Source organism: Heterocephalus glaber, unplaced genomic scaffold (genome assembly GCF_053883595.1).
Source record: "Heterocephalus glaber isolate CG9 unplaced genomic scaffold, H.glaber_assembly_v1.0 deba00001452, whole genome shotgun sequence".
Classification (NCBI taxonomy): Eukaryota; Metazoa; Chordata; class Mammalia; order Rodentia; family Bathyergidae; genus Heterocephalus; species Heterocephalus glaber.
Window position 1 is genome coordinate 5050176 of NW_028258302.1, and position 22802 is coordinate 5072977.

General features: G+C 45.0%; 1 protein-coding gene and 1 long non-coding RNA gene across 7 annotated transcripts in view; one reads left to right on the forward strand and one right to left on the reverse strand.

The window, feature by feature from the left end:
• Positions 1 to 960: 960 nt before the first annotated feature.
• Positions 961 to 22802, forward strand: part of Rhbdl2 (rhomboid like 2) — a 39179-nt gene continuing 17337 nt past the window's right edge. The window contains exons 1-3 of one of the 2 annotated variants that reach the window (XM_004851011.3): positions 961 to 1158; positions 16390 to 16654; positions 19183 to 19331. In XM_004851011.3, coding sequence (XP_004851068.1) covers positions 16415 to 16654; positions 19183 to 19331 — 389 coding nt within the window. In that variant the 5' untranslated portion in view covers positions 961 to 1158; positions 16390 to 16414. Of the gene's footprint in view, positions 1159 to 12602; positions 12707 to 16389; positions 16655 to 19182; positions 19332 to 22802 lie in introns of those variants that run through there. The other variant, XM_004851012.3, reaches the window with a different exon arrangement.
• LOC147827189 (uncharacterized) overlaps positions 4029 to 22802 on the reverse strand; it is a 50746-nt gene continuing 31972 nt past the window's right edge. The window contains exons 4-5 of one of the 5 annotated variants that reach the window (XR_015452727.1): positions 21238 to 21324; positions 4029 to 4191 (exon numbers count right to left, since the gene is read on the reverse strand). This is a non-coding gene — a long non-coding RNA (uncharacterized LOC147827189). Of the gene's footprint in view, positions 4192 to 9514; positions 9700 to 14727; positions 14883 to 16331; positions 16454 to 20707; positions 20845 to 21237; positions 21325 to 22802 lie in introns of those variants that run through there. The other 4 variants (XR_015452728.1, XR_015452725.1, XR_015452726.1 and 1 more) reach the window with 4 other exon arrangements.

A 22802-nucleotide genomic window follows, 5' to 3' on the forward strand; every position in this document is an offset into this window, starting at 1 on the left:
TGACAGCCAGGCATGGTGGTGCATACCTGTAATCCCAGCACTTGGGAGGCTGAGGGAGGAGGATCACAGTGAATTTGAGGCCAGTCTGGGCTACATAGTGAGTTCAAACCCAGCCTGGACTGCATAGTGAGATCCTGTTTCAAAAACAACATTAGCCCCAAAACAAAACCTCTCTGTGACTCACCAGTGCCTGTAGGATAAAATCTGAGTACCTAAGCAAGGCACATGAGGTCCTTCATGGTTCATTGCTTCTCACTTAGTTCTTTTCTTAAGAAAATTTTTATTAGTACATGTTTGTAGTACATAACGATCAAATTCATTGTGGGGAGTTGGTACCAGTACATAACTCATCTTAATTCTTTCTCTATCCTCTTCCTCTCGCCTCCCTGATCCCTGTATCTCCTGTTGGTCCATCCGCTGTTTCAGAAACTTGCCCTGGGGAGCCCTCCCGGATCCTGCTGCCTGAATCTGGAGCAAGTGTCTACTGCACTCCTCCATGGTCTTCCCAGTGGAGGAGGGCGGGCCTGAGTTAGCCGCCTCTTCCTTCTCAGGACTTGGCACAAGGCAAGTCATTCTCAAAATGCACCAGACGAGCAATCAGAAATTGACAAACCTATTTCACCAGGGACCAAGGTGCGACCACTATGGTGGATGGAGCCCAGGGGATGCTACCAAGCCTGCGCCCACCAGTCACTTGGGCACCTTAGCCTGGTGTCCAGTGTGAGTCAGATTTCACACCAGATCACAACCCAGTACAGAGGGACAGGGACCGCCTTTCTCCGTCTTTCCCAGAGAGCTGGGAGGGGAAAGCAGGGGGCCCAGACAAAACCTGGAGGGTGGGACTTGCCGGAGGCATGGAGTGCAGCCCAGGAGAGAGAGAGGCCACTGTTCCAGGCTCCTGGCACAGACCCAGGCAGGCGGAGCAGAAGGACTCATTCATCAAGGGCCAGCCCAGAGCCAGACAGGAGAGCAGGCTGGCCCTACCGCAAGGCTGGGTGGGGATTTCCTCAGGCTCCCTCTGTCTGGGCCGGGTCGGTTAGCTACCTGTCGGGGAGATTTTAGTTGAGGGAGGGACGAAGAGAGCTTGGACGACTGAAACGCCTGAAACGCGGGGACCTGCCTGTGCTGCCTGGGACGCCCCTGCCACGGCCTTCCGAGGTAAGGTGCGAGGTGGGGGCGAGTGGACAGAGGCAGGGTGTCAGGAGAGCGAGGAGGCGCCAGGAAGCTCCTGGTACTGAAGCCTGGGCTGGGCAGGGGGTCGGGATCCGGAGAGGCAAGGTGCTCCCTTGGAAACCTCCGGTCCCTTTCCTTCCGGGATAAACTGGAGTGGCTGGCATGGGCCCTGCGACTTTCACTTTAAAAGTTCAGAGCATGTTGGGCCAGGAGTCAGGGACTGTCTCTTTCAGGGAAACGGGTAAATTATCCCCGTCCCTGCCCCATTCAATCTTTTGCTTTTTCTTAGTCCATCATATTTTCCCGGGCAAATCCTGAGTCCCCAATTTTTGGGGTGGGGGTATGCTGTGAATGGAACTCAGGGCTTCACGGGCGTGCTAGGTAACTGGTCTACCACAGAGCCTCGCCCTCACCTGTACCTAGTTCTGTTTCCCTCCAGCAGAGCTGGTCCTGGGCACTGGCGACCACAGCTGGGGTGACAGTCTGGGCTTTTTCCAGCAAGGAGACTCCCCCAGGCTTATTTATTTCCTCCTTCCTTGTATGGGCCTCTGAGGGATTTCACTTATTCAATGATTAGTGTGCATTTGTTTATTTGTCCTTTGGGCTTATACCTGGCTTCTCTGGGGGCAGGAGAGGGGGGAGACCGCAGAATTTCTGCTCCTGGGAATAAAAAAAAAGCACTGAAATTTATCCACAAACATTTAATGATCTTCTATGAGTCGGCAGTAGCTAGCATGGTGGAAGTTATTTTGGAGTCACAGAAAGTCTTGGATTCATATTTCATATCTTCTTTTTACTTCCAGAGCCTCAGTTTCCTCATCTGTAAAATGTTTTTATGAAGATGATGGAAAAAATGTATATGGGCCACCAGGTTCATTGCTGGGCATTTAATGGGGCCTGGGTAAACAGGGTTTCCTCCTTTTTCTTTGCCCCCCCTTCCTGCCACACCCCTCCCTAACTGGCACCTCCCTTGAAAGCACCTTGGCAGACCTGTAAACATAGAGCTGGGCAGTGGGCAGAGGCGGTTTAGGGAGAGGGCAGGCAAGAGGCCTGGAAATGGGCCTGAGGAAGGCCAGTTCTAGCTGTTGGGATGGGTGAAGACCCTCTGCCTGTGTTTCTGAATCTTCACACTCACAGACAGCAAGTGATGGGAGCTCCCAGTGCCTACCCAACTCTGCCTGGCCTCAGGGAGAAGGCATTTAAATGCATTGTCTCATTAAGTCATAATCCTGTAATGATGCTATTCCTACTTTACAGATGAAGAAATGAAATGTAAACAGGTTAACAGATTTGCCTAAGGACACATGGCTAATAAGTTATACATCTAGAATGAAAAACTTGTACATTAGACTCTAAACTCCTTGCTCTTTGCAATTCCTTGCATACTGTCACATTTCTCTGCACTCAAAAGGACCAAAGAGAGGGTGCCATCATCCCCAAACTACCTAGTCCTGTCCCTTTCTCTTCCTGTGCACCTCCAGCTCTGGGCTGCTTCATTCAGGAAGGGAGGCACATGCTTCTTCTTGGTTTCATGAATCCATTCACCTGTTCCTATATGCTTTGTTCAATCAGGTGCCCTGTTTGTCTCAGAGACTGCAAGTCCCAAGAGGGCAGGGATGATGTGTGTTCACAGTTCTATCACCAGCACCTTGTATGGCCCTGGTATAAAAATGCTAGGAGAATCTTTTGTGTGTGAAAAGAGCTGACAAATGTTTGTTGACATATTTACTAAGTAATAGGGATTCAAAGATGAGTAAGACAGAACTTCTATGCTCAGGATGTTCACAGCCTTGTGGAGGAGACAATTATAACCCAAAGCAGATCCCCAGACAAGAGCAGAGGCTGCTGAGGGGCCCAGAGAGGCATTTGATTCTACCACGGCCACTTTGTTCCTCACTGCATCCTCAGTGCCCAGCCAAGGACAGGCACATGGCGGATGCTCAGAAAGGCTTTGCAGAGGGAGTGCAAAGTCAGAGGGGCATTAAGACTTCTCCAAGAGAACAAGTTAGAAATAGAAAATATTCTGATAAAAGGAGGAACTCCTGAAAGGTCTTAGTGGACAGTGGGAATGAGACTGTTCGGGGCTCAGTGTGGCTGGAGTTTAGGGTGTTTTGGGGAAAATTCAAACAATGAAGGTGGATAAGTAGGTACGGCTCAGGTCATGAGACCCTTGTGGGCCTGGTAAGGAACCTAGATGTTATATTGCATTTTGGAAGGTGGCTGATACATGGGGGATCTGAGAGCTGCTGATGCAGGGGGGAAGCAAGGTTTTCAGGGCTGTTGGGGTGCCCTCTGGTCTGAGGAAATGAGCCTTCTTTTTTGGGACATCCTGATGCTTTGCTCATAAACAGCCTCTCAAGTTCTGTGTTCTGCTATATTGGTACTTTATCCTCAGCTGTATGCTGGGTCACAGAGCTAATCTGTTGCTCCCAGTTAAAGTACTGAAATTTGTGAATAATTTAAATGTATATAACTTAGAGTCAATACAAGGAATTTTTATTTTCGTTTTGGAGAGTAGTACCGAGCACATGCAAAGCAAGTGCTCTACCAGTGATCTAGATCTTCAGCTTTGTTTGGTTTCTATTTTGAGACAGGGTCTTGCTAAGTTTCCCGGGCTGGCCTTAAACTTGTGATCTTCCTGTCCCAGCCTCCTCATAGCTGGGCTTATAGGCATGTGCCTCTGTGCTTGGCAGATTCAAGGGTATTCTGCTTGCTGATTTGAAGTCCCATTTGCTCTCTGAGGTAAGAGTGGTGAAGCTGGAGGAATTGTATCTAGCTCTGTCTGTGTCCAGGGAGGCAGTTAGAATATGCCAATCATCTTGGAAATGGTAACTTTGAAGGAATCCGATTGAAGGATCTGTTTGAAGGATCCTCAGATGCCACAGTACTGTTCCTTAAAACGAATCTGGTCCTCTGGATTCTTTTAAGTTCTTTTTTACAACTTTGCTTTTATTTTTCTCTCCTTTGGTTTTATAAAAATTAGACATACCAGAAGGACAATTGGAGAATGCTCTGTTCCTGAGAGCGAACAAGCAAAAGAGATTAATTGTGAGATAAACAGAAGAGGGTCATGCTGTACTACAGACTCCTGGTATCTATTTTATTTAAAAATACTGGTGTGGCTGGGCATGGTGGTGCCTGTTTGTAATTCAAGTACTCTGGAGGCTGAGGCTGGAGGATCACCATGAGTTTGAGGCCAGCCTGGGCTACACAGTGAGTCCAAGGCTAACCCTGAATACATAGCAAGACCCTGTCTCAAAAAACCAAAACAGGCTGGTCCGAGTGCAGTGGTGTTTACAACTAATTGATCACAACCAGTTACAGATTTCAGAAAACCAAAACAACAACAACAACAACAACAAAAAGAAAAAAGAAAAAAATCATTGTTTTTGTTAGAAATTTGTTGGTATTTTTCCAAAAAAATTCGTTTGCACTGAAGTGATCAACTGTCTCAGTTTACAAAAAAGCGAAACAAAACAAAACAACAATAACAAATCAGGGATTTTTTGAGAGGAGGGACTTTTGGTCCTAGAATCAGAATACTCCTGGGCAAACTGAGGACCTTTGGCTGCACAGAGCCCCTGGGGAGGTTAGGCTGGTTCTGCTCCTAGGCCTGTGGTTCTGAACCCTGGCCTCACATCAGAATCATGTGATCATCCCAGTTGTCCAGTTTCACCCCAGATCAATGAAATCAAAGTCTCTGAGGCCAGAGCCTGGGCACTGAGATTTTTTTAATGGGCAGCCAAGACTAAAAACTTTGCCTTGGAGCTTTGGAATCAGAGGATCTGGACTCAGGTCTTACCCAGGAATCTGCATGCATTTTTAACAGCCCTCCCAGGAGAGTCTTATGCATAGCAAGTTTTGACAACCACGACTTCTTATGTGATGTGTGTATCCATTGGACCCGCATTCACTTTGTATGCTTTGTATGTTTTTGGCTCCAGAAACAGGTGTGTGTGTGGGGGAACACTGCCTGTTCTCCAGCCCCCTCATTCAGAGAATAAAAACCTATAAATTATTCCAACAGAGATACTATGATTTAGGTTAAAAAGTAGGTCAGCATCACCAGAGTGGTTATGGGCATTCGGTTTTCAGAAGCCTTGTGTGGCAGACTAAAGACAGATCATGCTATTTGCCATTCCTCCCACTGAGACATGGGGTTTGGTCCCTTTCTCCCTAATCCCAGGCCAGCCTTGTGACTAGTTTTGACCAACACTACGTGGCAGAAGCAATGCTTTATTACACAGCAATAGCTGTCAACACAACAGAACCAGTGGACACAATGACATCTCATACCATTCTGCCTTCCCTTAACAGTTTCTTTTGCTGAGATGGGCTCTCTCTGTGCTGCCTAGGCTGGTCTCCAACTCCTAGGCTCAAGGGAACCTCCTGAGCCTCCAGGCACCTGCTACCACACTTGGCCTTCCCATTAACATTAATCACTTTCTTATTGTCTTAGTTATTTTTCTCTCCTTGCTGAGACAAAATACTGGACACCCAAAGTTAAAGGGGGGAAAGGCTTATTTGGCCCACAGTTTGTAGAAGTTTCAATCCATAATCAGCTGGCTCCAAGGCAGGGTGGCATGGCAGAGGGGCATCAAAGAGGAGAAACAATTTATGGCAGACAGAAGGTAGCGAAGCAAGCAAGAGACCTTAGCAGCTTCTTTCTGCTCCTTTTACATTTTATCTAGGCTACTTGGATTAGGGCTGGGCCAAACTAATTAGCGGACTGATTTAGTAATTACACACCCTTAATCCCAGCATCACACACTCTAGATCCAGCCACCTCTGAAAAAGCCCCACCTATGACTGCATGAGGCTTTGGGGGGACATCTAGACACAGGCCATAACACATATCTCTCCACAGAGTAAATTACAGATGTGTCACCTGAAATAGTCTCCCTAATTAATCTCTACCTCTGTTTTCACCCCTGCCTGCCCTCCAAAACAATTCAGTTAATCAGAGTATATCCATTCTGCTTAGCAGCCTTCAATAACAGCTAGGTATGTAGCTCATTAGTAGAGCCCTTGCCTGGCATGCATAGGTCCTGGGTCCTATCCCGAGAGTTTCCTCAACTCCTGCCTTTTTGTTTTTTTACATTATCGGGGAAAACTCAGGACCTTGCGCTTGCAAGGCAGGCGAGGTGCCAGTGAAAATCACTGGCCCAACTCCTGCCTTTTTTATAAAATTCAGCTTCTACCACTCTCTCCCACCAACTCTATTCCTGAAACACATCAATCTCCTTCCTGCCTTGAGGTCTTTACATTTGCTCTTCTCCTCCCTGGTCCTTTCTCCCCCTCCTCTTCTCCAACACATATACACGAGGCCACCTCCTTCAAAGAAATAGCACCCCCCAGGAAGTCTCCCCTGACCTCTGCTCTAGCACATTTTCCCGTTTATTCATTCCCAGCACTCATCATATGGAAAAAATATCGAGGTTATTTATTGTCTGTCTTTCTACTAGCTCCAAAAAAGTTAGGAATGTATGTTTGCTCCTCCCTCTGTACCCTGATCTACCATCTTGTCTGGTACAGAAAAGGGGCTCAGTAAGAATTTGCTGAATGAGCTATCAAATGAAGAAGGAAAGAAGGAAGAGAAGAGGAAACTTGGAGTAATGATGAGAGCACTGATATTACAGCAGTCAGAAAACCCGGTTCCTGCTCCAGGCCTGCCTCTGCTTGCCTGTGGACAAGTCTCATCACCTCACCCCACCAGCGTACACATGGCCAGTGGTGCTTATGTGCACTGTGCACCAGAAGCCTTCTCATATTTGTGTTCGTGAATCTGCAGAAGAATTTTGAAAATACTATGTCCCTTCTGGCCCACTTGATTTTATTTTAATTTTTGGCTGTACTAGGGATCAAACCTAGGATTCAGCAAGCACTGTATACCCCCAGCTTCTCTCACACATTTTTTTGTTTGTTTTGGGTTGGGGGCAGGTTTTGTCTTATTTTGTTTTTTGAGACAGAGTCTTGCTCTGTTTTCCAAGCTGGGCTTGAACTCACTGTGTAGCCCAGGCTGGCCTCAAACTTATGGCGATTTTCCTGTCTCAGCTTCCCCATGCTGGGCTCACAGGTGTACACCACCTATTCTGGCTTGTTTTTGTCTTCTTAAGAGCCTGAAATGATGCTATCAAACAGAAGCAACTTCTTGAATTAGGGAGGAAATGGGTTCTATTGGGGAGGAAACAAGATCAGGGTTCTATTTTAGCCCTGTGCTCTGGTGTGCTAGGTCTTTTGACTCACTTACGTAGTGTGCCTGATGTGGAGGCTTCTTCCAAGCTGTATTTCTTAGTGTGCATGAGGCAGCTTTGAAAGCTCAGTCACATTCAAGAGGGATGATAATGCGCTGAAATAGTACAAGGTACAGGCTGAAATCCCGGGGACTTCTGTACCAGTGGGTATTGTGTTACTATTACAGGTACTATAACAGGGTTCCTGAGTGTTTGTAACGTGTTAAATAGCTAAGTGAGGAGTCTGCGTGGCACAGTGGAGAGGCTAGAATCTGGCCCCAGATAACTCGATTTGTCTTTTTGCTTTGCCTATGGGTATGTAGTCATGGGGGCCTCTTTTCACCTTAGTTGTTCATCCAAAAAAAGAGGCAAAGGGGCTGGGGATTAAGCTCAGTGGTGCCACCGCCTGCCTCCCAAGTGCAAGGTCCTGAGTTTGATCCCTGGTACCACAGGAAAAAAAAAAAATCCAGGGACACAAAAAAAGAGGCATAATTATGATGTCTTTTTCACAGGGTGGACAGGAGGATCCATCAAAGTAATAGTGGAAATGGTTCTGTAGACTGGGAAGGGGAAGACATTATGATGGTCTTTGGATTGGGAGGGACATAAAGAAGCTGTTTTGCAATGACCAAAGCTCCGGTCTCCCACCCTGAACCACAACAGGCAGAGCTGTGGGTGGGCGGGGCGAGGCAGGGCCTTTTAAGACACAGTGAGCCATGGAGAGGCCTCAGGAAGCTCAGCCACCCTATCTTAGTTGCTCCTCTCACCATGGAGGCCAAATGTGCTTTGTTTCAGGAAAGAGAAAAACTTTCAGACATGGGGGTTTTTAAAGGCACTCTTGTTTTTAAATCTCTTGCCTATTTATTTCAAGATGGAGCCAAAAGAAAACAGCCACAATCACAAGCCCATAATATTGAAAAGCCAGTTCTTAATTTCTGTAGCTAAAAAGGCATCCTTTCAAGCCATAACCACAGAGAAATTGCCGGGCCTCTGGAACTGGGTGTAATAACAGTTTGCAGTGTGATGAGGGAGGCTGTTAATCTCTGTGGCCCAGATGCCCAATCCACAGCCTCTCCAGTTACCCAGGTTGCCTAGCAACACCACCAAAAGCCTCCCCACCAGGCAGTCACCAGACAGTCACTGGTATACTCTGCATACCCTGCACAGCCAGCTGCCTGGGCTCCTGGGCTCCTTGGCCACGTCAAGGCTGGACTTACCCTGGGAAGGGGGCCTGGTTGGTACTGATGAATGGGTGGGGCCAGCTGTGTAAAAAAACCCTCAAAAAACCAATCCAGACATTTAAAACCTACTTGTTTGAATGCAGCTAAGAAACAGCACAAGCTTATGACCCACCAAAGAGGAAGTGTCCTAAGTATGCTGGCCTTGCCAGTACGCTCCTCGGCAAGGTGAAGAAGGGAGGGTAAGCTTGACTTAGTCCTTCAGGTTCTAGAGAGGCAAATGTCTCCTGTCCCGGGCACTTGTTCCCATCTGGACTTCCTGTGGTAGTAACGGGGACAGTGGGGCTTCCCAGCCTCATCCCCCCAGGAGTGGTAACCTGCCAGTTCTTCTACAGTTTACATTTGGGAATTCCCAGGGTTTGGTGTGGGTCTGTCTGGGCAGCCAGAAGAAGAGGAATATAAGGGTAGAGGGAGGGAGGGAATTCAAATAAGTAAAATGAAGATGTTCACTTCCAAAACACTTGTTGCTTAGAAATTATGAGGGCAATGGAACATACAAGGGCTTTGGGGTCAGATGCTCGAGCTTGTCTCTCATGCTCTGTGAGAGTTAACTGATTGTATCCATTTGAGTAAGAAACACCCACCTAATTTGGATCAGCATAGTTCTGGGTGTGGCCGAAGGGATTTACTGAAGACAGAAACCCACCTTGGGTAGGCTTGCAGCCTGGATGGAATAAAAGGGAAATGAAGAAGGAAGGCACACTTTTGTTTTTTTGGAAGAGCTCCAGTCTTCACCTTCACCTTGGACATTGTCTCCTGGCTTCCAGCTCAAGTCCTGCAGCCTTCTAGCACAGTCCCTTCAGCCTTCCATCACAGAGCCTTTGGCCTCCTGGTAGGGACTCACATGGGACTCTACAGTGAGCTCCAGCCCTTTGACTTTCAACTGGATCCTTCATATCTCCAGCACATAGACAGTCTTTTTGCACTCTTCCATACTCTGTGGGTGGCCATTGTAAGCCTACCTTGTGAATCCTCTTATATATTTATATATCTTGCATTAAATCTGTTTCTCTAGTGAGTACTCACTGATACAGATTTTGGTTCCAGGAGCAGCTCTAGAAAAACAGAATTGTAAAGATGAAATTCTTTAATGGATTTAGTGGTTCCCAGAGTTGGTTCTGTAGTTTGATGAGACCTGAAGATACCATGGTCTCTCACTGGCATAAACACTAATTCTGGATATGGATTTGCCTTCTCTGCATGTAATGCTTCTGCCAAAACTACCATCTGTGGACTCACAGAAAGCCTTGTCTGCCATCATGGAATTCCACACAGCATTGTCTCTGACTGAGAAACAGATTTTACGGCCAAAGAAATGAGGCAATGGGCTCATGCTCATGGAATTCCCTGATCTTACCCTGTTCCTCACCATCCAGAAGCGGCTGGATTGATAGAAAGGCAAAATGGTCTTTTGAAGACACAGTTACAGTGCCAGCTAGGTGGCAATAGATTGCAGGGCTGGGGCAAGGTTCTTCAAAAGCTCTATATGCTTTGAATCAGCATCCACTGTATGGTGCTGTGTCTCCCATAGCCAGGATTCATGGGTCCAGGAATCAAGGGGTGGAATTGGGAATTGTACCAGTGACCATTACCCTAGTGATCCACTAGCAAAAGTTTTGCTTCCTTTTCTCATAACCTTATATTCTTCTGGCTTAGAAGTTGAAGTCTTGGGGCCGGGGATTTAGCTCAGTGGTTCCGATGCCCACCTTGCAAGTGCAAGGACTCAAGTTTGATCCCCGGTACCAAAAAAAAAAAAAAAAGAAGTTGAAGTCTTGCCAGGGATGCAGCTCAGTGGTGCTGGCCTGCCTGGCAAGCACAAGGTCCTGAGTTCAATTTCCCGTAATGGGGGAAAAAAAAGGGCAGGGTGTTTAGCTCAGTGGTGCCACCCTTGCCTCGAAAGCACAAGGTCTGGAGTTTGAACCCAGGTACAGCAAAAACAAAAAACAAACCAAAAAAAAAAGTCAAAGTCTTAGTTCCAGAGAGAGTGAAGGCTTATACCAGGAAGCACAACAATGTGAACTTAATGAGGCCCTGTCTCAAAATTAAAAATAAAAAAATAAAATGCCTGGGGAATGTAGAGCAAAGGCCCTAGAGAGACCAGGCAGCAAGAACTACACCAATACCCCATCATGGAGCCAGGTGAGGGCAGCCCCAGGTCTGTGACTCTGCACAGTTCCAGCCTTTGTCACAGAAACAGTTGGTCTGAATGCTGGATGCCACACTGACCCCTACGGCAAGGCCCACAAAGGACTTTAGAACGTTGCTTTGGTGAGTGTGTCAGCCGGTGCAGAAAGTGTATTCTTCAATAGAGAGAATGGAACTTAACAATAATGATGAGAAACACAGCTAACTTAATTTTTTTTCTTCTTCTTTGAGACTTTAAGTGATAAATACTCAATATAGTTAAAATTTCTCAAACAATGAATTTTATAAATTACTTCTACACTGACAGAATCATTTAGGGACTGAAATGGAATCATTTAAAAATTTCTGGCTAGGCCACTGTATTCTCTCTTTCATGGTGGTGTGCTGTTACCCTGTAGAGTGTATTTTTTTCCTACTTTTAATTGGCCCAAACTGGCTCTGCAGAGCATGCTTCTTTTCCTACCTTTAACAAATGTAAAACCTTACAACTTTTAAAAAATTTTCTGGCTATAGTTTACAATGTAATTTTGGAAGATATTATGTAATATGTAGTGAATTAGGGTGTCTGAAAGGTCTTTGGAAAAAAATATCTTGCTAATGTTGAGGGTCTCCTGTGTGAATCTCTCTGTCTCTGTCTGTTTCTGACAGGGTCTGGGTTTGTGAGCCTCTTGCCTCAAGCTCCCAAGTGCTGAGATTACAGGGACACACTGCCATGCCTGGCTATGAACTTCTTTTGCTACTGATTTTTTTTTAAGGGAGACAACAACTATTTTGGGCAAACAAGCACAGTCCTGTCCTTGTAGTCTTTGTCCAACACACTGGCTCAGTGACTCATACCACATGCAATGCTTGTACCAGACAAGGTTGGGAAGTCAGAAAGTTCTTTGCGTGTTTCTTTTTTTTTTTTTGGTATGGGGGTTGAACTCGGGTCCTTGCGCTTGCACAGCAGGCAGAGAAACCACTGAGCTAAATCCCAGGCCCTTTTGCGTGTTTCTTAAGAACACTTGCCAGCCATGAAGGCAGGGTTTTAGTTCTTTTATTTATTTATTTATATATTAATTGGTACATTTTAGGTATACAATACATTTACATTTATCATTGGGTGTTTGTACCTGAACATGATGTATCTTAGTTCTTATTTTTTCCCCCATTACCTATGCGCCCTTCAGCCCCACCACCCTTCCCTATTTACATAGACTTTGTTTCCATTTTTTTCTTTCTCATAATTTTTCCTTTCCTTTCTTCCCTTGGGTTTTAGTTCTTGATGTGCAAGAGGAACATTGCCATTTTTAACCAGAAGGCTAGAGACATCCTAACAATCTAACCCTGTTCCCTACTGGTACAGTGAGAACATTTCACAGTAGTGCCACCCAGCTTTGATCTGCATGTGTGGAACAAAGAGTGGGCAGCTGCAACTTACTACAGATAAGAAGTAGGTGTGGCAAGACCTCATGCCAACATCTTTAAAAGCTCAAGAAACCTGCGTGATCTTTGCTTAGAGAGTAAGAAAGGACAGTCCGGCAGTAAACAACCTTAATGAGGGCTACTGTGACAGAGAGAGACCATGTAAATAACTGGAGAGTTGTGGGTGCTTTTATGTCTCAGAGAGACTATAATGTGTTGTGATCATTGCCACTTGTTTTGTCTTGAGAGTCCTGCTCTCCCCAAATTCTGGTACTTCCTGACACTGTATCCCAACCTTCACCTAGAGAGCCCTTGGAGTTAATATGCAGGCTGCACCCAGGCAAAGATAGGGTTAATGACCTTAGGTTAGATTTGCTTTGTGAGGCCCTAGTGAGGGAAACCTCAGACCCAGGAACAGATGTCCTGGTGAGCAGGTTTCAGCACAGTGTGAGGAAGAACTACTGAAGAATTAGAACTGTTGGAAAATGTGACAACCCTTCTGAAGTCCAATAGGTATGTTATGGCTTGTGTTTAGATTTCCCCCAAAGCCTCCTGCTTTTTCAGAGGTGGCTGAATCTAGAGTGTGTGATTGGTTCATGATGGGGCTAGGCCTGAGGGTACTAGGATTAAGGGCGTGAGTGCTACCCACCCTAAGTAGTCTGGATAAGAAAAAAGGGGCAGCTGGGGATTTAGCTCAGTGGTTCTGCTGCCTGCCTCACCAGTGCAAGGTCCAGAGTTCGATCCCCAGTAACCAAAAAAAAAGATAAAAGGGTCAGAAAGACACTGTTAAGGTCCCTTGTTGCTCTTGCTACCATGTGGGCACCATGAACTGTTTCTCCTCTGTGATGCCACTCTGTCATGTGCCACTCTGCCTTGGAGCCAGCCGATTATGGACTGACACCTCTACAAACTGTGAGCTAAATAAACCTTTCCGCTTTTAACTTTGTGTGTCAGGTATTTTGCCTCAGCAACAAGAAAAGTAACTAAGACAAGGTTGTTTACAAATTTTCAACTCTTTTGACTAGTTCTGCCCTGAACATCCTTGGAATATAGCTTTGTGTGCTCGCTCAGATATATTTTGCTAGATAGAATTCTAGAAGTAAGATGTTCTGTCAAAAGGTATGTGCATTTTGGGTTTTATAGAAGCTGTTCATTGCCTTCTGGAAGATGGCATCAATTTGTATCCCATACACGGCACCCATTTCCACATAGCCTCACAAGCGTGGGATATTCTCAGCCTTTTCCACTGTGGCTGATGTGACTGGTAATATTTCCAGGGTGGTTAACTCCACTCAGAAATGCTGGTGTGGGACAGAGGATAAACAGGAGTGGGAGGGATGGGAATGTCAGGGACTGGAGAAGCACCTGTGAGCAGCATAGGCCCAGGTGTTGGAGATAAGGTGAGCCAGAGAGCCCCCTGTGTTCAGGGAACAAGGGAGACAGGCAGGAACAGTGGAGTATGATGGGGACTAATGAGAAGTAAAAATGAAAGGCAGCAAATCACTACCAGTGAGCTCAGCTGTTGCTACAGGCTCAAGTCGCTGGAATTACATACCAGATCTCTTCATTGTGCCAGCCTGTCTGCACGGGTCAGATACCTTCTCAGCACAAGAAATATGTTCAGGCATTTGTGTACCCAAAATGATGAGTTTGAAATAAAAACATTTCTGGAAGTTTTGAAATCTACTTCTTTCTTTGGGGGTGCCAGGGATTAAAGCTAGAATCTTGTGCATGCGAGGCTAGTGTTCTACCACTGAGCTACATCCCCAAGCCCTTGAAATCTGAAGGAAGAGAAAATCTAGAACAAAATGTAATTCATATTTTTCTAGCTACTTTAAGAAATATAACATTGTATTGTTAATGTGGAAGTTTATTTCCTTATGAATGATCATGTATGGAATTTAAATTTACAATGGGATAATGGCCTGGTGACACAAGCCTGTGATCCCAGCACTCCAGAGGCTGAGGCAGGAGGATCACCATGAGTTTGAGGCCAGCCTGGGCTACATGGTGAGTTCAGGGCCAGCCTGAACTACAAAGGGAGACCCTGCCTCAAAAAAATAAACAAACAAAAATTTACAATGGGACTTATTCATACACTGCTAATCATTACATTCTCAGCTTTTTTTTTTTTTTAAATTTTGAGAGAGTGTCTCCCTAAGTTGCCCAAGCTGAGCTTCAACTTGCAATCCTCCTTCCTCAGCCTCCCAGAGTGTTGGGAATACAAGCATTCACCATCATGCCTAGTTGAACTTCTTTTTTCTTTTTTTTGCGGTACCAGGGATTGAATTTAGGACCTTGTGCTTGTGAGGCAGGAGCGGTGCCACTGAGCTAAATCCCTGGCCCTGAACTTATTTTTTCAATGCTTTAATATTTGTAGTTGAAGTCTGCTGATCTTAAATCCACACTGTAGTTTTGTCAATTAGAAGTGGTACAATTAGAAATAATGATCAATATTTAAGGAGTATAACAGCCATTATGTTTACATTCTTAATGTCTGACCCTGGGGTGTGGGGCAGTAAGACAGGAGTAGATTCAGGGAAGGGAGAAGCTTTTATTTGTAGAAAAATTGCTGCAGACACCATTCTGGAGGCTGAGCAGGAGGATCACTGTGAGTTTGAGGACAGCCTGGGCTACACAGTTAGTTCAAGGCCAGCCTGAATTAGAGTGAGACTCTGTCTCAAAGAACCTAAAAAGAAAAAGAAAATTATAGAGTGTTTTCTATGTGCCAGCTACCGACCCAAGAGCTTTGCTTGCATTACTCAAATAATCTTCTCAACAATGCTGTGAGGTAACCACTAGCACCTCCCCTTTAAGTTGGCATCTGAGGGTTTCCCATGAGTGTAGGGCTTACCATAGGACCCAGCAGTGCCACCGATAGGCCTATGTCCTAAAGAATTGAAAACAGGTACTTAAACAGAAACTTGTACAAGGGTGTACATAGCAGCTCATTCACTATAGCCCAAAGGTGGAAACAACGCAGTGTCCATCAACAGATGCATGGCTACACAAAATACAGTGTATCCGCACTGTGCTGTATTATGCATACAAAGGAAGGGGAGTCTGGTTCATGGTACAACATAGACAAACCTTGACAACATCATTGCTAAGTGAAAGACATCAGACACAAAGGGGCACACATTCTAGGATTCCATTTACATGAGATATTCAAAACAGGTAAATCCATAGAGACAAGAAGCAGATTAGTGGTTACCAGGGGCTGGGGTGAGGAGGGTATGGGGGACTGCTTAATGGGTTGGAGGCTATTGAGGGAGATGATGAAAAATTTTTGGAACTTTATAGTGGTGATGGGTACACAACATTGTATGTGTTTTTTTTTTTTTTTTTTTTTTGGTACCGGGGATCGAACTCAGGACCTTGCACTTGCGAGGCAGGCACTAGAACCACTGAGCTAAATCCCCGGCCCATTACACAACATTGTAAATGTACTCAATGCTACCGGGTTGTATACTTTGAATGTTTAAAATGATAAATTTTGTTATATTAACGAAAATTAAAAAAAAAAAAAAGTTAAGCGTGGTGGCTTACACCTGTGTCATCTTGCCTTGCTGGTTCATGCTTTTTATTTTTTTATTTTTTATTTTTGGTACCGGGGATCAAACTCGGGTCCTTGCGCTTGCAAGGCAGGCAGCGGAACCACTGAGCTAAATCCCCAGCCCACATGCTTTTTATTTTTAATGAAAATGTTTTTTAAAAACAATACTGGTGACTTAACCCAGGTTCTCATTCATGTTACACAAGTGCTCTGCCACTGAGCTATATCCCCAGCCCTTTTTAGTTTTTGACATAAGGTCTTGCTAAAGTGCCCAGGCTGACCTTGAGCTTGAGATCCTCCTACCTCAGTCTCCCAAGTAGAGATCATAGGTGTAAGCCACCATGCTTAACTTTTTTTTTTTAATTTTCGTTAATTAACTTATAGGGAAAAGAACAGACAAAATTTATTACACGCCTAATGCATAGGAGTATTAGAGTCCATGTTTTTAATAAAAATGATTAAAAAACAGTGCAAACTTTATTTTGGGCCATGTAGGAGGTTCAGACCATTTTGATCATCTTTAGCTGCCTCCCATCAGCACAAGAAAGGTCTGGGAAAACAGCAGTTGGAGCCCAGGAAAGAGCCACACCCTGGAGATCAGAGGGTCACCATGTTTCTCTGACATTCCTGTCTCTTGCAGATAGAGGGAGGACCCAGGACGATCGATGGCTGCTGCTCCTGACCTGGAGATGGAGAGCATGAATCTCGAGAGAGAGAGAAGAGAAGAAGAGCTAGAGGAAGAGAAGATGAGAGAGGACGGAGACAGAAACTATCCTCCCAAGAGCAAAAAGGTCCACAGGATCGTCTCAAAGTGGATGCTTCCTGAACCGGTCCGAGGAACTTACTTGGAGAGAGCGAGCTGCCTCCCCCCGCCTGTGTTTATCATCTCCATCAGCCTGGCTGAGGTGCATTCGGGCTGCGGTGGGGACAAGCCTATATTCCCACGGGGAGCTGCAAGCCGAGGAGGGGCAAGAAAGACCTAGATCAGGAGAAGAGGCCGGGGAGCGAGGAGAAGAGGGTGTGGCAGGGACACGGACAGCACACGCTGAGCCTCCACTCCACACCTCCTGGAGCTGCCTGTCCTGTCTTCCCACGGGCAGCCATTGCCAGCCAAGGTTTGGGTTTCATTCTCAAATCCCCTGCCCAGCAGTGGCTTCTTTTCATCTTAGATGGTGGGGGCTTCAGAAACCAAAAAAACTTGGAGTTGCCGATTGGCTTTATCTCATGAGTCAGTTTAGATTGACTGGCAAGGTCTGTCTAGGGCCATACATTTAGGAGAATCAGGCTGCCTCAAATTTCAGAGGAGAAAAGTAAGATTCTCTGAGGATGTCTAAATAGGGCAGCAAAGGGTGTATTCTCAGACTCAGATCTGGTCAGTCTACCTGGAGGTGGGTGACTCGCCCAAGGGCACATCTTAGTGACTGCACCAGGGCCAGGCTCCTCCTGAGCCTCAGGAGGCAGAGCATTTTCTCCTGTACTGTGATGCCCCATATTGGAATCGCAGAGCACAACTGCCTGTGGGGTGTGATCTAAGGGGCATTATGACAACCCCAACATAATCCCCAACGTAATCCTCTTAAATCCCACTGATGCCGCTGCTTTCTTCCCCGGATTGTGTGAAGGACTAGGAGGAGGGATGGAGAAAAAAGGGATGAGATCATGTGGGTAAAACATGACTGCTAGACAGTGAATGCTATGGGACAGGCCATTTCCTGTAGTTGGGTCAGGAGCAAGTGCCAAGATTATCTGCCTCTTACAGAAGGTTAGTTTTTATTAATTTTTTTTTTTTTTGGTACTGGGGATCGAACTTGGGACCTTGCGGTTTTGAGGCAGGTGGTGGCACCACGTTTTAAGTTTTCAAGTGATTTTTTTATTGTCAGTGTTGGGGATCAAACCCAGCACCTTGCGAGCACTCTACCACTAAGCTACATCCCTACTCCCTAAGTAAACTTTTTGTTTTGGAATCATTTTAACTTTATAGAAGAATTGAAAAGATAGAACAGAGAAGTTTGTTTGTTTTTATTTTTTCGGTACCAGGAATTGAACTCAGGACCTTGTACTTGCCAGACAGGTGTGGCACCACTGACCTACATCCGCGGCCCAGAACAGAGAGTTCTTGAATGCCTATCACCCAATTTGTCCAATTGTTAATATCTTATAATTCCATAGTACATTGGTCAAAACTAAGAAACTAATGCTGGTATATTATGAATTGAGTATCCCTTATCTGAAATGTTTGGAACCAGAAATATTTTAGATTCCAGAGTTTTTCTGTTTTCAGAATATGTGAATATCTCTGATCTGGAAATCCAAACCCAAAATGGTCCAAAATCTGAACCAACATGATACTCAAAACTTTTTGGATTTTGGAACATTTTGGATTTCAGATTTTCAGATCAGAAATGCTCAACTTGTACTATTGACTAAACTCCCGAGTTTACTTGGATTTTACCAGTCTTTCTATTTATGTCTTCTTCCTGTTCCCCTGGTACCCTCCAATCCAAGCACCCTCCATACATTTAGTGTCTCCCCAGCTTCTCTGATCTGTGACAACTTCTCAGTTGTCGTCTTTTGTGACTTTGATAATCTTGACTCGTACTGGCCAGGTATCCTATGGAATATCCTCCCTGTCTGGGTTTGTCTGATGTTTTTCTCATGATTAGACCAGAGTTACAGGCTTGGGGAAGAACAGCAAAGAGGTGAAGTGCCCTTCGCCTCACATGACATTAGGGAGTAGAGAACATCCATGGGACATTGACCTTCATCCCTTGATCAAGGCAGTTTATCCATTGTAAAGTTACTATTTTTGCCAGGTTTATCCATTGTAGTTACTATATTTTTAGTTTTTATTCACTGTAAAGTTACTATTTTCCTATTTCCTTATTTTATTCTTTGGAAGCCAGCATTGAGTTACTTTCATATTAATTGTACTTGTGAGGGACATGATGGCTCATGCTTGTAATCCCAGCACTCAGGAGGCTGAGGCAGGAGGATCATGGTGAGTTCGAGGCCAGCCTGGGCTACATAGTGAGTTCAAGTCTAGCCTGAACTACATAGCAAGACCATCTCAAAAAACAAAAAACAAAAAACGTTGTACTTGTAAATGAAAGATCAGATGGTAAGGGTGGAAGGGTGAAGACAGTGGGTATGAAAGAAGATAAGAGTGTTAGAGAACAGTGCTAGACAGTAGGGTGTTGAAGAGCAGAGGAAAGGGAATTTAGAAACAGTCTTCTTTACAGTTTGGTCTACCGCTGCTCTTCATCATGGTGGGAAGCAGGGTAGGACCATGGTGGGGGATGGTGGCAACCTCAACTGCTGTCATCTTGTGAGTCCACTGGGGTGCTCATTACTGAAACTGTTACTGCCCGTGGGGTTTTGGGGGCCCTCTCTGGAGAAGTTGTGGTTAACCTTCCTATCTGCCCCTTCTGTTCAGCTGGCTGTGTTTATTTACTATGCTGTGTGGAAGCCCCAGAAACAGTGGATCACCTTGGACACGGGCATCTTGGACAGTCCCTTTACCTACCGACCTGACAAGAGGGAGGAATCCTGGAGGTTCCTCTCATACATGCTGGTGCATGCTGGGTAAGGAATGATGGGTTGAGCCACTGGTGTTGGAAGTGGTTGTGAATAACTGTAACCCCCAACATGTGTCTGGAGCTTTATTACTGATACAGCACTTTCATGTCCAATATCTTGTTTGACCCTCCCAGCAACCTAGGAGGCAGGTATTTCTCCCACTGTCTTGTGGCTGTAATATAGGTTTTTTTTTCCAGTATCAGGGATCAAACTGAGGACCTCATGCTTGCAAGGCAGACGAGGTGCCACTGAGCTAAATCTCCAGCCCTTGTTTTGTTTTTTGAGACAGAGTCTCGCTATGTAGCCCAGGCTGGCCTGGAACTCACTATGTAGTCCAGGCTGGTCTCAAACTCACAGTGATCCTCCTGCCTCAGCCTTCTGAATGCTGGGATTATAGGCATGTGCCACCATGCCCAGCTGTGGCTGTGATATAAACACACAACTGAGTTAGAGGGAGGACTTCAATCCACTACGGCACTGCACTGCAAGTGCCTAATACTGGTACTGATATAACAATAGTAATGAGAAGAGACAAATCATTATCAAGTGAAAAGAAGATCCCTCTATTTGTTGGATGTTAACTGTTGCCTTTAGGTTATAAAATGGTGAAATGGAATCACCAGTCCACCCCCTACCCAGTCTCCACATTTTAAAAAAATTCATGAACATTTTGATAAGTGTGTAACACTGGTGTCCCTCTGAAATGGCACAGGTGGTACTTGCCTGCCTTTTGGTTTTGCTTATCATTTCCTAAATGCCGGTAGCTTTTCATGACCTCACTCAGCACCTCCAGTGCCCCCTGCCCACTAGATCACTGGGCAGCTTGCTGTGGGCTCCACCTCTTGGGTAGAGTCCGGTGGTGTCCGACGGGGTCAACCTCATCTGTGTAACCCACCTGGCCCAGACGACTCCTTTGACCAGTGGCTAAATAGGGATCCATGGCAGGATGCAGGACTCAGAGAGTTAAGTCAAGGATAAAATCCCCATATGCCCAGTTTCTGTAGACATTTCCACACTTTGGTTTTCCATTTAACAAGTATGTTTTGAGCAAATGTGGCTTCTGCATTTAAGGACTTCAAAATTTTAAGGGAGAACAGTTAAGTAGTAATGTAAGGCAGTATACTATTATAGTACATAGTAGCTACTTAACCTCTTTGTGCCTCAGTTTCCTCATCTGTAAAATAGGAGAATGGTATCTACCTCATGAGGTTGTTGTGATTAAAAGAGACGACAGCTATACATTTCACATAGTGCAAACACGCTAAGGGACTAAAAAGAATTTGCAAGGCTGTGTGGGACATGTCACATATGGGGTACATAAGTTAGAGATGATTTTGGATGCAAATAACAAATCTAACTCACAGGGGCTAAAATAAATAGAGGCTAATTTTTCCTCATAGGAAAGGTTCAGAAGTAGGCAATTGGTTCATCAGTTTATTGAAGCCAGGGCTCTCGGTCCTGTTCTGGCCACTCTGCTGTGCCCTTGGTCTTTCATGGTTGCAAGTTGGCTGCTGTATCTCTGCATTCAAAGCAAAGAGAAAGTGGAGAAGTAGCTCGTGATATTGATGTGTCCATCTCGTTTGCCAAGATAGACACTCTCTGTCTTAGTTTACCAGAACCCCTGCAGTGAGTCATGGTCTCCTGTGAGCCATGACAGCACAAGGCAAATTAATGAATAAAGACAGGAAATGAGACTTAGAGAAGAAGCTGAGCTTTGGGCCTGATCAATGTAGCTCTGAGCAGCAAAGATGAAGGCACCCCAAGCTTGCCACTATTTATTGGGTTCATAGGGAATGAGGATCTTATGCCGATGAGGATGGTAAAATGAGCAAAGACGTTCTTACAACAGCAGGTGGGATGAGTTAAGCTGATAAGGAATTTGTCCCTCCCCAGGTGAGACATTTCTACTCACTTCTCAAAGAACTAGGATGTCTTCTGTTGATGTAATCTTGCCCTTGAGGATCACAGCATCCCAGGACCATTGAGGTCTCAGTTGTGACTGGAGGCAAAAATGGAGTTATGTCTCTGCATGTCATAGCTGGCCTGTAGGCAAGAAGACTAGGCCAATATAATTTAATTGTGAAATGATTTTTCCCCCAAATTATGTAGAATTGCTTCTGACACTGGATACCCAAAGTTAAAGGAGGAAAGGTTTATTTAGCTCACAGTTTATAGAGGTTTCATTTCATAATTGGCTGGCTCCTAGGTAGAGTGGCACATGGCAGAGGGGCATCGAAGAGGAGAAACAGTTCATGGCGGGCAGAAGGTAGAAAAGCAACAAGGGAGAAGTGAAGTTTCTTTTTGTCCCTTATATTGTATCCAGGCTACTGGGATTAGGGCAGTGCCAAACGAATCAGTGGACTGATTTGGTAATCTCATACCCTTAATCTCAGCATCACACCCTCTAGATTCAGCTACCTCTGAAAAAGCCCCACCTATGACCTCATGAGGCTTTGTGGGTACATCTAGACCCAACCCATTACATTCTCTCAAAAGTCTCCTATCAGCACTCTTACCTCTCCTCTTTCTTTCTTTCTTTCTTTCTTTCTTTCTTTCTTTCTTTCTTTCTTTCTTTCTTTCTTTCTTTCTTTCTTTTTTTTTTTTGTACCTGGCATTGAACTCGGGACCTTGTGCTTGGGAGGTGGGTGGTGGCACCACTGAGCTAAATCCCTGGCATCTCTCTTTTTTTGAGACAGGGTCTCCCTATGCAGTTCAGGGTGGCTTTGAGCTCACTATATAGCCCAGGCTGCCCTTGAACTTGTGGTGATCCTCCTGCCTCGGCCTCTCTAGTGCTGGGATTATAGGTATGGGAAACCATACCTGGCTAGGAGCAGATATTCCTAATTTTTCTTTTTGTCTAATCTTTATGTTTGAGGTCTCCAAAAACTAGTATAGTGCTACCTTGGTTCACAAACTTAGTTTGTTCTACAGTTTTAGAAAAGATGACCACGTGTTGGAAAGATGGCTGCTGTCGTGTTTGTCACCTAATGCAGAATTTGCAGACAAAACCAAAAATTTGCCAAATGCTTCTGTTTGTGAACCAAATTGTTTTCAAACAAAAGTGTTCGTGAACCAAGGTACCACTGTATAACTGTTCTTGCTAGGCTATTCTGTGCTGAATACATATCACTGTTCATATGCCTTGAAGATGGTTTGGAAACTGATATTGAGGCTGGGCACATGAAAGGCCACTGAGGTGGGTAATCTGTCCTGCAGGATCTGCCCAGAGAAGCTCTTCTGTAACCTGATGGGTATTTGTTAGGTAAATGATGATGCAAAAGTACTATCCTTAAAACGAAAATGAAAGCTGCTGCACTGTGGAAGTTCCAGTGCCTATTTTGGTTTTGAACTTTTGGTTTAATGTGAAATTGCCTTTAAAAAAATTAAAATTGTGCTGTGTAACAACTAAATTAAGGGTTACTCTAGTGTGAGAAATTTTCTAATTATGTTTAGAGATTCTCTAGAAGTACTTAGGGG